At 44.8% G+C, this 16,129-nt stretch overlaps 1 protein-coding gene across 1 annotated transcript in view; it reads right to left on the bottom strand.

Moving 5' to 3' along the window:
- Positions 1–3,385: 3,385 nt before the first annotated feature.
- The window catches only part of ngfra (nerve growth factor receptor a (TNFR superfamily, member 16)), a 49,561-nt gene continuing 36,817 nt past the window's right edge, over positions 3,386–16,129 (bottom strand). Inside the window, exons 4-6 of the mRNA XM_055898227.1 lie at positions 13,122–13,359; positions 11,604–11,797; positions 3,386–6,081 (exon numbers count right to left, since the gene is read on the bottom strand). Of these exons, the coding sequence (XP_055754202.1) occupies positions 6,035–6,081; positions 11,604–11,797; positions 13,122–13,359 (479 nt within the window). The 3' untranslated portion in view covers positions 3,386–6,034. The remainder of the gene's footprint in view (positions 6,082–11,603; positions 11,798–13,121; positions 13,360–16,129) is intronic.

The following is a 16,129-nucleotide window of genomic DNA, read 5'->3' as shown; positions in this document are numbered from 1 at the left end:
ACTGAGGAGTGGCTTCCGTCTGGTCACTCTACCATAAATTCCTGATTGGTGGAGCGCTGCAGAGATGGTTGTCCTTCTGGAAGTTTCTCCCATCTCCACAGAGGAACTTTGTAGCTCTGTCAGAGTAGCCATCAGGTTCTTGGTCACCTCCCTGACCAAGGCTCTTTTCCTCCGATTGCTCAGTTTGGTAGGACAGCCAGCTCTAGGAAGGTTCTTGGTGGTTCCAAACTTCTTCCATTTAAGATTGATGGAGGCCACTGTGTTCTTGGGGACCTTCAATGCTGCAGAAATGTTTTGGTACCCTTTCCCAGATCTGTGCCTTGACACAATCCTGTCTTGGAGCTGTACAGACAATTCCTTCAACCTCAGGGCTTGGTTTTTGCTCTGACATGCACTGTCAACTGTGGGACCTTATATAGACAGGTGTGTGCCTTTCCAAATCATGTCCAATCAATTGCATTTACCACAGATGGACTCCAATCAAGTTGTAGAAACATTTAAAAAATGATCAATGGAAACAGGTTGCACCTGAGCTCAATTTCGAGCCTCACAGCAAAGGTTCTCAATATTTATGTAAATAATGTATTTCTGTTTTCTCATAAATTTGCTAACATTTCTAAAAACCTGTTTTTGCTTTGTCATTATGGGGTATTGTGTGTAGATTTTTTATTTTACCTTTATTTAACTAGGCAAGTCAGTTGGCCTAGGAACAGTGGGTTAACTGTCTTGTTCAGGGGCAGAACGACAGAATTTTACCTTGTCAGCTCGGGGATTCGATCTTGCAACCTTTCGGTTACAAGTCCAACGCTCTAACCATTACCTGCCGCCCCTTGATGAGGAAATGTTTTTATTTAACCCATTTTAGAATAATGTATAAAAATGTGGAAAAAGGGAAGGGGTCTGAAGACTTTCTGAATGCACTGTACATGCATGTCCAGCCTCCAAACAGTGGTGAATGGAAAGAGACTGTAACGAGTGAGCTGAGAGTCAGGAAGCAAGTTCAGGGAGTGAGTGTTTTAATAAATAAATGAAACAATGAACATGAAACACAAACAACACACCGACATGAAAACAGAGTCAATAACACCTGAGGAAAGAACCAAGGGGAGTGACAGATATAGGGAAGACAATCAAGGAGGTGATGGAGTCCAGGTGAGTGTCATGAGGCGCTGGTGCGCGAGACGATGGTGACGGGTGTGTGGGATAATCAGCAGCCTGATGACCTAGAGACCGGAGAGGGAGCATACGTGACAGAGACATCTGTTACACAAAACACCAAAAAGTTGAATAAGGTTAGACTTATGAAGGTCAGTGTTTGCATATACTTTATACAGTAAGCATAATTAATGACAACATCCACATTGAATGTGATCGCCTCAATCACATTTCTGAACGCTTTTCCCCCGCATCTCCACATACATCCATTTTAGTCATGGTTGTTCTTTTTTTCTCTTTAACGATGTTCCTTTCTTTGCAATTTCAGCTGACTCATGCTCTTGATTAATGTTCAGGTAGGAAAAAAATACATTTCAGCATTTGATTAGCGCCTCTATTTGAACGGTCCCGGCTAATGAAATTATACTATGTAGCGTGTCTAGCTCCCATCTGGTTTGCTGGTTAGGGATCAACCGCACATTCTGATGATTCAGCAATTCATCACACTATGTCTTATCTGTCTGTGTGTGTGTGTGTGTGTGTGTGTGTGTGTGTGTGTGTGTGTGTGTGTGTGTGTGTGTGTGTGTGTGTGTGTGTGTGTGTGTGTGTGTGTGTGTGTGTGTGTGTGTGTGTGTGTGTGTGTGTGTGTGTGTGTGTGTGTGTGAGAGAACCATATCTACCAGACATCTCCATGTTATTGAACGCGTACCTGATGATAAGAGAATAGAGAACTAGACTCCAACAGTCCAATGAACCCTCACATATGGTCCTGTTTTTAACTGTGGTTTGGCTAAGGTCACATGCTCCGTACTTTGTGGTTTTAACATTTTATTTTCATTAGCTTGAGGCCTTTTTCAGAAATACTTTGGGGGTAATTCTAAAAAGGAACCTTTTGGGTATTTTCATACAGAAAGCCAAAACTGTCAATGAGACACAAACCCACAGAGATTATTCCTGTAACTGTTATATCAGTTTTGGCTTATAGATGAGTTATAGATGAGGGTCGGGAGAGTTTGTACTGGGTGCTGTCCAATATTGTTATAATCAAGGATTTCCCGGGAGAGATAGCCGACCACCAGTGTTAAACATTGGCAATTTTAGATGTTTTAAGCGAAGAAGCATATTTCAGTGTATTGTGTCTACTATATTTCTTTCCCAAGCAACAATGAATTCACAGTAGGGAATGAGAACCCATCAGCTGACTTGCTATATTATCAACATTCAGTATTGAGGACAAATGACTTGACAAAGGTGCAATTACATTTGTTTTTATTCTATCAGATAACTAGTTTGTTTGCTTTTTCAATTTTATAGTGTATTTATATATTGTAACAACTCTAAGAAATTCACATTTACACAATGCATTTTACACTAGTAGGTAAGTACATGTAACATTCAGCTTTTGGGAGGACGGGGTCTGAAATTTCTGTGGGGATTTATTATATCTTGGATATTACCATAGAGAATCACAGTGAATCCTCCTCATACATGGCATGTCTGTCCACAACCTCTGGACAAGCTGAACATGTCAAAACATACTGGTCATGCTCATCACATGGTGCCACTTTTGCACTGTAGATAGAGTATGTTGTGGATAGAGTACACTGTAGATAGAGTACACTGTAGATAGAGTATGTTGTGGATAGAGTACACTGTAGATAGAGTACACTGTAGATAGAGTACACTGTAGATAGAGTACACTGTAGATAGAGTACACTGTAGATAGAGTACACTGTAGATAGAGTATGTTGTGGTGGGTAAAATAGGACCACAGCAGATGGCATGTACGTAGATGATGCTATATGGATTTCAACAACAACAGTAGGATGTTTTAACCTATGGCCTATACTTCCTGAAACCTTCAGTAACACTCAAAGGATGAAACAAAACACAGATCATACAACAAGGGAGAATAAAAACAGAAGAAGAAGAACAACAGAAAGTGTTCTGAACATAACTCAGACACCTGACTCTGTACACAGGCACTTGTATAGCAGTCTTTGAGTGTGCATATGACATCTAATAAGTGCTAAAACAAGAAACCGTTTACAAAAAAATACTGATTTCAAAAAAGAGAATAATATTCATAACAAAAACAATAGAAGAACATTGAATGTTTTGCATATTTATGTCTGTAACGTTATTCAGCTTTACATTCTTATATTATCGTCCTTCACTCTACCAGTGTCCCCTGCTGTGGAGGAACAGTACAGATTGAGTCATACACAGTGTTAGATTGGGCCCGTGGGGCCGCAAGCCACAGTGAAAGGTTCAGTTGTTCACCAGTCGTTGATGACAATCCCTCCTGTCAGTCAGTGGTATTATGCCAATCTGTTGGTCCACTGGGTCCTACTGCACTTCCATTGTGGAGCAATATGAATCACACTGCTGTCAATAATATTGTGTGAAACACTGTGTGTGTGAAGCCACTGGATATGTCACAAGCAGAGAGAGGCCTCCAGGGGGAATATAGTGTGGGTGTGTTGGTCTGTTTTCTATTCAAAAGCCTCAAAACTCACTACTATGAGAGCGTCTTCCCTACTGTATCTTTGCTACACCAGATTATCTCTCTCTCTCTCTCTCTCTCTCTCTCTCTCTCTCTCTCTCTCTTTCTCTCTCTCTCTCGCTCTCTCTTACACACACACAAAAGTATCTCTGCTAATATCTCTACTTTGCTATCTACCTACATCTAAATTCAAGCATCAAACCACACCAAAGGGACCCTGAGTAATCACATGTCCCTGGGAATCAAACCTGGACTTCAAAGCAGTACAGTTACAGTAAGCGTAGCTACATTGTCAACATCTAGTACCTACTGCGTGTTCAGTATGCTGCGTGCCAATATAGATACATACAAAAGTGATCAAAGGCAACACATACATACAGTTTATCATCAGAGAGAGTGTGGTGGGGGGGTGTATAAGTGCTTCAGATCACTATTGTGATACAGTAAAATGTCACTGCTCTCTCAGACACATGAGAGGTGAGCAATGGTAATGTCACATTGTTGCCACTTTAAAAGCGTCCTGTATGTCTCTGTGCAGTACAGAACAGAGGGATCCAGATGAGAGCCAGCTGACTGAGTGAAGCTAAATGAACCTGAAACCCTGAGGTAATTATACCTGCCTGCCAGGACTGTCTCCCTAATGGCCCCTGTGTTTATTCCCATACCTCTACCATACCATACCGCAGCAGACACATTAGCGCCACCGCACACTCTTTAGCACACACACATATCTGCACGTGAGTGTGTGTGTGCAAGTGCTCGTGTTTATTTCAGTGAGACGGAAGTCTCTGACGAGTGTCCCATGTCTCCACTCATTAGCAAGTACAATGTAATGGATATTTAAGGGGAGCCTTGAGTATAGCCTACTATACAGTGTTTGTATATAAACTCTGTATACTATTTCTAGCCAACTCTCGTCAGGCTACCATGGAACAGCCTCGAATACTGATACTGCCGAGCCTCTTTCTGATGACGTCACAGTTCCATTTTTGGCAGTTGGACATCACATTACGTGTCAGGTCAATGAGTCAGCAATGTTCAACAGTCCAAAAATGCTCCTCATATTGCATATCACAGCTCCTGGGGTAATGGAGCTGCACTGCTGAGGAAGCCTTGTAACTCAAACCCCTAAGAGAGGCGGAATACAAGAAGAAAGCAAGCCAGCACGATGGTATGGTTGCTATGGTGATTTCGGTAAACAAACAGTGCAAATCAACATCCGGTAGAAACAACGATATGACAGACAACAAAAGTTTAAATATTTTAACTCTGGTGGCATGTCCTGTCTACCGTGACCTCAACGGCATTTACCATCGTGCTCTCATTGAAAACAATGACATCCGAACGCCGTCTACCTCGTACCATCTAAACGCAGCATAACCGTTCCCCCACTGAGTTATGTTGAATAGATAACAGTGGGATACTATCAGACAGGATCACATGGAGGATTACAACAGGCTGCTGAGGTCTGAGAAGACAGTCTGGAGGTGTGACGGAGTCACTGAGAGACTACTGCAGGACTAGCCCTGAGAACACACTAGGATAGGATAGGAATAGATGGAGGGGTGGAAAGAGGGACAGATAGTTACACGCTGAGAGAGAGAGAGTACAGACAAGGGGAGAGAGGGGACAGAGAGTTTATCTACCTCTGAGGCACAAACATTTGATGATGTGAGTGAGTAGGGGGGAATCGGGGGGTGGATGAATATTAATTTTAGCAAATGGTCAAAGGAAGTTGGCAGTGAACTTATGGGGACACATGATAAAACTCTGTCATGGGATAACATACTAACACACTTTCATAATGATTGGTCAACACCAGCTGACAGAAAAGACAGAGACCAGGATATCTAACACAGTGATGCTTCTTGGATTATGGGTGGTAGTGATATTGCAACTTTAGTGACTTGAGGCAGGGGTTTGGTGTTGGGGTTGGTGTTGGGGTTGCTGTTGGGGTTGGTGTTGGGGTTGGTGTTGGTGTTGGGGTTGGGGTTGGGGTTGGTGTTGGTGTTGGGGTTGGGGTTGGGGTTGATATTAGGGTTGGGGTTGGTATTAGGGTTGGTACTGGCGGAGAGGCTTAGTGTTCAAAGACACACTGGCAGAGTTGGGTTCTGTGTAGAGATACTGGGTCAGCCTCTGATGCTCCAGTCTGTCCAATAAGGGTCCATACTGGGACAAGAGGCCAGTCAGAAACCAGTGGCCACCCTTGGTGAAAATGGCCGATAATGTCGTCAACTTCCTTGTTGTATCCAAGAAGCCCACTCAGTCTGGACTCTTATACTGTAGGTCCATTCCCACATCAAGGTTTCCATGGCAACCCCACTTCCCCCTCTCCTCCTTTTCCTCCTTCCTGTCAGCGGCTTCTCCTCTTCCTCAGACCTGGGGGGGAGGTGAGTCAGGTCCCCCATCCACCCTCACCACTGAGAAAGAGAGAGAGAGAGAGAGAAACATGTTAAAAACATATATGATCAGTGGTGAAGCATGCAGATGTTCTCTGGTCGTATGAAGTAACGCAGTATCAGTGGTCAGCGGTCTTTGATGCTGTGTCCACTCTGACACACTCTGCCCTGTAGGGGGCCTTGTGAGGTCACAAACTCATCAACCCCTCCAACTGTTTCACTGAACTCATTACTACAGGGAGTGAGGAAGAGGGACAAATGTCCCCTTTTCCCACAAGCCCTCAACCTGTTGTCAATTGAGGGGTGCCATGGAAACGCTTCCGGAATGCAGAGGCGGTTTTTAGAGGAGCTCCGAGCTCACTGGTTGTTTTCTTGTCTTGATCAATGCACCCCTGTGTCAGCCAGAAGAGAGCTCTAATTCTAAAGGTTCACAAGAAGGGCTTTTTTGTATCAACCACGCTATGACATCATCAGGCCTGTTTAAGTGTATGTGGTGCACAGAGGCGGAGCTCGGCGAAGCCTGCTACAGTCGATCTTCGCTCATTCTACAAACATTCTTTTTTTTCTGAAATCCTCTCTTTTCTCTCTGGCTCTCCTTTAGCTCTCGTTATTCATGTTGATTCTCTCCAGAGCACGTCATGCAGTCTGTGACTTGTTCTCCTTCTTGTGTAGACAGCCATCCTGCAGGCATGACAGACACTGCAGACAGACACTGCAGACAGACACTGAGCAGTCTTGTTGAATCATTGTCTTTTTATGATAGCAGCAAAATAATTGTGTTCCTCTTCAGGATCTCCACTTTGAATGGTTCATGCAGCCCTCCCTAGACTGCAAATGTAAACCTACTGAGTCAGTTGGTGGCTTCCTTGATAAATATTGTTGACACAGAAAATCTAATGGTAGCTTTAAATGGGAACCACTGTTTCACCCATTCCAATTCTAAGCTATTGACCAGTCTTTATCAGATGAAATTATACTGGGCTGGTGTTGGGAAGGTAGGAGAATAGCTAGTGGGGTAGAAGAGTAGCTAGTAGGGTAGGAGAGTAGCTAGTAGAGTAGAAAAGTAGCCAGTGGGTAGGAGAGTAGCTAGTAGGGTAGAGGAGTAGCTAGATGGTTCGGAGAGTAGCTAGTGCATTGGGAGAGTAGCTAGTAGGGTAGGAGAGTAGCTAGATGGTTAGGGGAGTAGCTAGTGCATTGGGAGAGTAGCTAGTAGGGTAGGAGAGTAGCTAGTAGGGTAGAAGAGTAGCTAGTGGGGAAGAAGAGTAGCTAGATGTTAGGAGAGTAGCTAGTGCATTGGGAGAGTAGCTAGTAGGGTAGGAGAGGAGCTAGTGGAGTAGAAGAGTAGCTAGTGGGGTAGGAGAGTAGCTAGTGGGGTGGGAGAGTAGCTAGTACAGTAGAAGAGTAGCTAGATCGTTAGGAGAGTAGCTAGTGGGGAAGAATAGTAGCTAGTGTAGGAGAAGAGTAGCTAGTAGAGTAGGAGAGTAGCTAGTAGAGTAGGAGAGTAGTTAGTGCAGTAGAAAGCTGGTGTAGTAGGGAGTAGCCCTTTCTGTTATGGAGGCAGCCCTGGGATGTGGACGAGGTAGACAGCGATAGCTTTAGAGCAGGACAAATACTGACGTATTGCTTTGTCCAAAGCACTTTGAGACTAAATGAAAAGAGCTATATAAATGCTAATCCATTATTGGTATTAATCATGAATAAATATAACATATTGTAGTGAGGACCTCTGTATTGAGTAAAATAGAATAACTTGAGTCTGTATTGACTCAGTTATGAAAGAAAGAGGGAATTTAGTGGTGGGAGGGGTACAGTGTGACAATCAGACAGAGAAGCCAAGGCCAGGTCACATTTACATTTTACATGTACACTTTGGAAATTTAGCAGACGCTCTTATCCAGACAGATTTACAGTCAGTGCATTCAATTAAGGTAGGTAAGACAACTACAAATCACAGTCCATGTTTAAGCAAAATCACATCACAGAGAGGGTAATCCAATGTGAGGAGGAATGTGAGACGCCTCAAGGTGCCAGAGGCAATGAGGTACATGTAACTGCCGGCTGATTGACAGGTAGTGTATGAGGGGTCTGGTTAGGGCTGGTCAAATGACCCTGGGGCAACAGAAGGTAATTGCATGTCTCCTGTATTCCATTCTTGCCATTAAGAGGAGAGCAGTTGATTGCCTATTCACTACCGATCTCAATCTCAGTCTTAATCAGCTATCTTTAAAGCTTCGGAGTGGCCTGAAATTAAATCAGCATCGGCTGAACATGCTAATGGAAGCTACTCTCCCAATGCACTAGCTACTCTCCGAACCATCTAGCTACTCCTCTACCCTACTAGCTACTCTCTTACCCACTGGCTACTTTTCTACTCTACTAGCTACTCTCCTACCCTACTAGCTACTCTTCTACCCCACTAGCTATTCTTCTACCCCACTAGCTACTCTTCTACCCCACTAGCTACTCTTCTACCCCACTAGCTACTCTCCTACCCAACTAGCTACTCTCCTACCCATCTAGCTACTCTTCTACCCAACTAATTACTCTCCTACCCATCTAGCTACTCTCCTACCGTACTAGCTACTATCCTACCCCACTAGCTACTCTCCTACCCCACGAGCTACTCTCCTACCCCACTAGCTACTCTCCTACCCATCTAGCTACTTTCCTACCCATCTAGCTACTCTCCTACCTTACTAGCTACTCTCCTACCCATCTAGCTACTCTCCTACCCCACTAGCTACTCTCCTACCCATCTAGCTACTCTCCTACCCCACCAGCTACTCTCCTACCCCACCAGCTACTCTCCTACCCTTCTAGCTATTCTCCTACCCATCTAGCTACTCTCCTGCCCATCTAGCTACTCTCCTACCCATCTAGCTACTCCTCAACCCTACTAGCTACTATCCTACCCTTCTAGCTACTCTTCTACCAACTAGCTACTCTCCTACCCCACTAGCTACTTTTCTACCCCACTAGCTGCTCTCCTACCCCACTAACTACTCTCCTATCCTACTAGCTACTCTCCTACCCCTAAAAGCTACTCTCCTACCCCTCTAGCTACTCTCCTACCCCACTAGCTACTCTCTCACCCCACTAGCTACTCTCCTATCCCACTAGCTACTCTCCTACCCCACTAGCTACTCTCCTACCCTACTAGCTACTCTCCTACCCCTAATAGCTACTCTCCTACCCCACTAGCTACTCTCCTACCCCACTAGCTACTCCCCTACCCCTAATAGCTACTCTCCTACCCCTCTAGCTACTCTCCTACCCCACTAGCTACTCTCCTACCCCACTAGCTACTATCCTACCCCACTAGCTACTCTCCTACCCCACTAGCTACTCTCCTACCCTACTAGCTACTCTCCTACCCCTAATAGCTACTTTCCTACTACACTAGCTACTTTCCTAATACACTAGCCACTCTCCTACTACACTAGCATTGCACTACACTAGCTTTAGCCCACTGCCCCTCTAACCTGGGACGAGCAGACTTTGATTGACAGTTTCCGCGACTATCGTTCAGGTAGAGAATGGGATCAGATTAAGGATAGAAGCACGATGATGAGAGATGAGTGAGAGGTTTGAGTCCCATTTAAATTTTAAACACCCCTCTGCCCCTTGAGGAAGGAATACTCCAGTGTAAAGGGGAAGGGGCCTCAGAGGGAAAAGACAGATTGCTTTTTAAAAGATCACCAAATTGCACTGGAGAGTAGAGAAGACTTATTATAGATGTCTGTAAGTCTTTTGGGAGTTCTTACCCCAAGGCAGGGATGCGGGGAGTCCTTTTGAGCTTGTCAATCAAAGCACAGGGCATCTTTTATAGATTTTCATATTTCACTTGAAATCTTAATTGACTTGTTTTGACTGGGTATGACACCGACTACAAAGACTGCTGTGGGCTTTTCAGTCATACTGTATGTGTAAAATATGGTTCATTTGAAAAGGGAAATCCATGTGATTTTATGGATTTATTGTACATATTCTCACCCCCTTGGGTGTTTTATATTTTAACAAGTCCCCATTTACTAGTGGAGTAGCCGCCCAACCCACAGCATGCTGTGTGCAGTACTGTATTTTAATGGCTTCTGCGCCAAAAGACAGCGCTGACGCTAATTAGCAGACATTAAACACTGTTGCTGGATCAGATTTAAACAGGCAGGGGGATCGGGCCTGGCCTCCATCACACAACACCTGCTAAAGAGCCAATCACACAAAGAAACAAGGGTTAAAGGGGCGGGCATCACCTCAATGACCCAATCACATGCTAATACCCAGGAAAAGATGCCCCCTTTTCTCCATTATACTGAGGCTTTGCATTTCTGAGTGGGGGGAAATGAATAGAATTCCCACTACACAAAATAAAACAATAGCAGCATTTCCCAGGCTTCCCAGATATCACATGGGCATGGGTATGCATTTAGGTTGTGGGTAAGATCCAAAACAGCAGAGGTCCAGGGTCAGATCAGGTGATGGTGCATAAGTTAACTCACGATTCACGAACATAACTTTATAATTGTCTTCTGAACTACCTCATTACTATTCATAACGTCTTCAGTTATGCATTCATGACTGCATAGAGAGAGACGCTGAGTCACTGGATGTGTAGGGCCCCTTAGGCTCTGGCTCAGCACTTAGGAGGTTGGAAAAACAAACTCTTCACTCTGTAGTTGGTCTCCTCTATTCCTTTTGACGACAAAGCTCTCTCTATCACTCCTCTGAGGGGATAGAAACTGTGCCACGCCACTGAGACTCCAGAGAGAGAGAGATAAAGAAAAGGGGAGATAGAAAGGGAGGGAGAAAGAGTAGATATGTAGAGAGACACAGAAAGAGAGAGATAAGTTGAAAGAGCTAAAGAGATGGAGAGAGGAGTAAGTAGAGCATGGTTCTCCTCAGTATAAGAGGACTGACTGTGTCTCTGCCATGGATTTTTGAATTAAAGGAAGATAGGTTGCTCCAGGCTCTATAGAGAGACCACTTCACATTCCTGAAGCTCTTGCTTTTGTTTTCACTTTCTTGTTCCGTTTAAAAAGTTGCTCTCCTCCTTCACGACCATTCAACATGTATTTCCCACAAGGCAGTGGTGCTGTCTCCCACCGAATACTGGACCACCCTTCTCTCTCTCTCTCTCTCTCTCTCTCTCTCTCTCTCTCTCTCTCTCTCTCTCTCTCTCTCTCTCTCTCTCTCTCTCTCTCTCTCTCTCTCTCTCTCCCAAATATCGAAGGCTGGGTCACATGTAGCATAGGTAAAGGGGTATACATTGATAACCTCCCATGTTAAGACTTCTTTTGTGACATTTTCAAAGTCGTATCTAAGTATGTACACACAACGAGATCATACCTGAGACTCGCTATGTACAATAATAAAATATGTATTCTAAATTCACTTTGTTACCACTTTCATCTCTCACTTCTATATGCCTAGTCCAGCTAGCATAGAATCTCCTAACAGACCCAACAGGTGAACACACAGACATCCATTACAGCATCTAGCTAAGTGTACAGTGTGTGTTGTAGGGTAACAGTGTTATGGGAGCTCACCTATCTGTTCCTGTCTGTGTGTCTGTGTCTGGACCTGGGCCTGGGCTGCATGCTGCTGCTCCTGCAGACTCTGGCTGTCCACTGAGATGCCGCTGTCGCTGTGCAGCTTCTCCCCCTCCGGCATCACCGTTTGATTGGCTGCTGTGGCTTGGTGGTTGTTAGCCGGCTGTTTGTTCTGCTTGCAGCTGTTCCACCTGGGAAGGTGTGAACGAAGAAGAAGTGAGTCATGCCCACAACACTGTGTTCCCAGAAGTGGTTTAACTGATGTGATGCGAGTAATGGACGTTTTGTGGTTGGGCTGGTCATCAGGAAACGTGGAAGGGACGAGGAGGGATCAGTCATCAAACATCTCTGAAAGTCTTCCAGTAAACCTAAAGGACCAGCAGAGAAACAAGCCTTCTGGCCTCATCGTGGTTTAATCCTCCGTCATTTTTACTGTAATGTTGTCTCTGGCTGGAGCAGCCTCCTAGTCCTAATGATCTAATCAATCAGTCAATCAAAGCCTTTTAACAGACAGTGTTGGACCTGTTTATACAGTGGAAGGAGACAGATATTAAAGTAGCCCCGTAACTGTTTGTGTTGACGAAGTAGCCACTCGGATTTCAACTGGACTCCACTTTACAATCGATACTGGATTTGATGATGAGCTTGTTTACTTGGTACATGGTGTGTTTGAATCGGTGTGTGTATGTGTTGTGTGCAAATGCTTGTGTGTGTATGTGTTGTGTGCAAATGCTTGTGTGTGTATGTGTGCGTGCGTCTGTGTGCGTCTTTTCTAATGTTTAATATGTCACTCACCTCTGTCAATCCTTTTACTCTGAGTGTGTGACCTTTGAAATGCATTATGGTGTGTGTGTGTGTGTGTGTGTGTGTGTGTGTGTGTGTGTGTGTGTGTGTGTGTGTGTGTGTGTGTGTGTGTGTGTGTGTGTGTGTGTGTGTGTGTGTGTGTGTGTGTGTGTGTGTGTGTGTGTGTGTGTGTGTGTGTGTGTGTGTGTGTGTGTGTGTGCGAGTGTGTGTGTGTGTGTGTGCGAGTGTGTGCGTGCGTGCGTGCGTGCGTGTGTGTGTAATCATGTGGTGTAACTGGGTCAATGTCTTGCCATTCCACAACAGGCCTGAATATTTCACCATACAGTCACTCTCTATCTGGCTCCCTGCCTTTCTTTAGCCATGGGCTACATCACTCAAACACCATCCTGCCTGTCATTCCCCTTCCCTGACTAGTCAACCTCTCTGTCCTAGTTCACTCTCTCTCCCTCCTCCAGCCTGAGCCCACTGTCTGCATACATGTACCATCCTCCCTGCTTTGTCTCTGGTCCTATCTGTGTGATAGCTGCTTCTATCTGTGTGATAGCTGCCTCAATCTGTGTGATAGCTGCCTCAATCTGTGTGATAGCTGCTTCTATCTATGTGATATATTCTTCTATCTGTGTGATAGCTGCTTCTATCTGTATGATAGCTGCTTCTACCTGTGCTCATATCTCCCTGCTTTGTCTATACTCCCACTCCATGGCCCCTCACCTTTTGAAGACGATGTAGGCCACCAGCCCCACCACCACAGCAGCCAGGATGGAGCAGTAGATGGGGATGAGGTTCTCGTTGAAGCCCGGTCTGATGAAGTGAGGGCTGGGCTGGGCCGTGGTGCTCTCTCCCCCCGGGGAGGGGCTGCTGGAGCTGTCTGGTGGGAAGATGTCTGTGAAAGAAGGGGAAGACAGGTCCAGGGGAAAGGTGGGAGACGTGTAGGACTGGAAGAGAGGATCTAAGGAGAGTGAAGGAAGAGAGGTAAAAGGAGAGAATGCTATTATATAAGACAGGAAGAGGACATTTTGATATGAGGTCATTATTTTACGGTAAGAATGTTTTATTAAAATAAATCACACACTTAACCAGTAGTAATAATAGCCAGTTTAGGAATACATTATCATTGGCTAAGCAACCTACATCAATTCTCCTTGGAACCAGCACATTGTACTGTAGTTAGCACACCAGTATACCAAAAAGGGAATTTACAATGGGGACCAGGGAAATAAAAACAAACAAAAAAGATACGTTTCCCCATAATGAAAAAATACAATTTCATAAACTATAACTGTATACATCCTTCTTCAAGTAGTTCTGAGCCTGGGTTTAGTCGCGACGATGTCCCTAAGCAGATGTTTGAGTGACAGTGCACACATGTGAATGCTTGTTCTTATAGGCAGATGGGCTCCGGTAAGATGCTAACTGGAGAAAAAGGGGGAATGCTTCGAGAGGAGGAGGAGGAGATGGGAGGCAAACTGTCACTTACCCACATAATAACCCAAGCCCAGCAGCACATCATGACTTTCTCACCAGGGCCGCATCCCAAAGGGCACCCTATTTCCTACATAGTGCATTACTTTTGACCAGAACTCATAGGGCTCTGGTCAAAAATAGTGCACTATTATATAGGGAATAGGGTGCCATTTGGGACGCACCCCAAGTTCTTCTCTATATGGGAGCATGACTGTGATCTCTGTACATAACATGACATACACCATGTGGAGTACCCGCAGTACAAAGTCAGGGGCTTCAGAGGGTCAGTGTGTTCAGCTTAACCTCTGGTGCTGCAGGCCGGGCCTGGGAGGGCAGCAGTAGGAACTCTCTCTCTCTGTGTCTGTGTCTGTGTCTGTGTCTGTGTCTCTGTCTCTGTCTCTGTCTCTGTCTCTCTCTCTCTCTCTCTCGCTCTCTCTCTCTCTCTCTCTCTCTCTCTCTCTCTCTCTCTCTCTCTCTCTCTCTCTCTCTCTCTGCTACTGGAGGGGTCTGGTTTTCATCAGGCTTAACTCACTAAAGAGGAGACATTTTTATAAATTGTCCCATTTCCTCTCTCTCTTTCTGTTTCTCTGTAAATTGCATTAATGATCAACTGCTATTTTCCAGTGTGCCAGCACCACCATTCACCATGGCTGCCCAGAGGCCTTCTTGCTTATGCTTCCCTTGGCAACGTACATACAGTGCGTGTTCTTTGTAGTGGTTACCCTGTTATCTGCTGTGTCACGCACTCCTACTGTGTGTGTTGTGTAATAAAACTGTTATGCTTCAAGCATTAGATGTAGCTACAGTATGTCTGCCAGTATCCACACCCGAGGGGAGTATGGTGGATGGTGGAGATGGGTCTTGTCTCTCTCTGTGGTGGTGTGGATATGAAGGAATAATCCCCAACAGAACAGAACCCCATGCAGGCTTCCTCAGCCCTCAATAATATGATTTTCCTGTGTTTTATAAACACCGGGTCAGATCTAAAAGTCGGAAACATTCCACAGGGATGTTGGTCTGTTGACACCAGACAGGATGGGTCCATGGACTCATGCTGCTTACGCCAAATCCTGACTCTGCCATCAGCATAACGCAACAAGAACAGGGATTTGTCAGACCAGGGGACATTTTTCCACTCCTCAATTGTCCAGTGTTGGTGATCGCGTGCCCACTGGAGCCGCTTCTTCTTGTGTTTAACAGATAGGAGGGGAACCCAGTTTGGTCGTTTTCTGTAATAGTCCATCCGTGACAAGGATCGACAAGTTGTACGTTCCCGAGATGTCGTTCTGCACCCCCCCGTTGTACTGCGCCGTTATTTGTCTGTTTGTGGCACGCCTGTTAGCGTGCCCGATTCTTGTAATTCTCCTTCGTCGTTGCTTATCCACAAGCTGTTTTCGCCCACAGGACTGCTGTTGGCAGGATTTTGTGTTTGCTGCACCATTCTCTTCGTAAAAAGCCCAGGAGGCCAGCTGTTTCTGAGATACTGGTCCTGACGCGCCTGGCACCGACGATCAAACCAGACTCAAAGTCACTTAGGTCACTCGTTATGCCCATTCTAACATTCAGTCGAACAGGAACTGAATGCCTCGATGCCTGGCTGCCTGCTTTAGATTGCAAGCCATGGCCAAGTGACTCACTGTCTGTAGGAGCCATCCATTTTTGTGAAACGTGGTGGTGTACCTAATAAACTGGCTGGTGAGTGTATCTTTCCACACTATGAGTGAGGTTGGTATAATACTGTGAAAATGTGAAAATTATGATGATGCCATTTTAGTGAAAGAGCTGTTTGAAAATACTGCCTGAAATTTCTGCCTGTTTTGGTGGGATGGAGTTTTGACATCACCAGGCTGTAAATTAGTTAATAGACCAATAAGAAATAGACCAATAAGAGTTCCAAACCTCTCTGCCAATAACAGCTAGTTTTCAGTTTTCCCCACCCCACTTGAGAAATTGCTCTTTGCTAAGAAGCTATTTTTCTTTCTTTTTGACCATTTTAATTAAAAACAATCACTGTAAAGTACTTAATTGTTACCCAGAAATGATTTGATATTGAGATAAAAATGGCTGCAATGGAACTTTAAGAACACAGTGAAGTATGAAATATCAGTTCTGGTCAGTGATGTGTTCTCTTGACAGTTTGACACAAAGAAAAGCAGTGGACCATCACAATAATAACGAACTGTCGAAATTCAGCACTTCTTTTTATTACTGACAAGGCTGTTTTTCAGTTTTTTTCTCCACATTGATTGAATGCA

The sequence above is a fragment of the Salvelinus fontinalis genome, chromosome 34 (assembly GCF_029448725.1).
Source record: "Salvelinus fontinalis isolate EN_2023a chromosome 34, ASM2944872v1, whole genome shotgun sequence".
Classification (NCBI taxonomy): Eukaryota; Metazoa; Chordata; class Actinopteri; order Salmoniformes; family Salmonidae; genus Salvelinus; species Salvelinus fontinalis.
The sequence above is the reverse complement of the archived record's forward strand: the minus strand, read 5'-3'. Positions and strand labels throughout refer to the sequence as shown.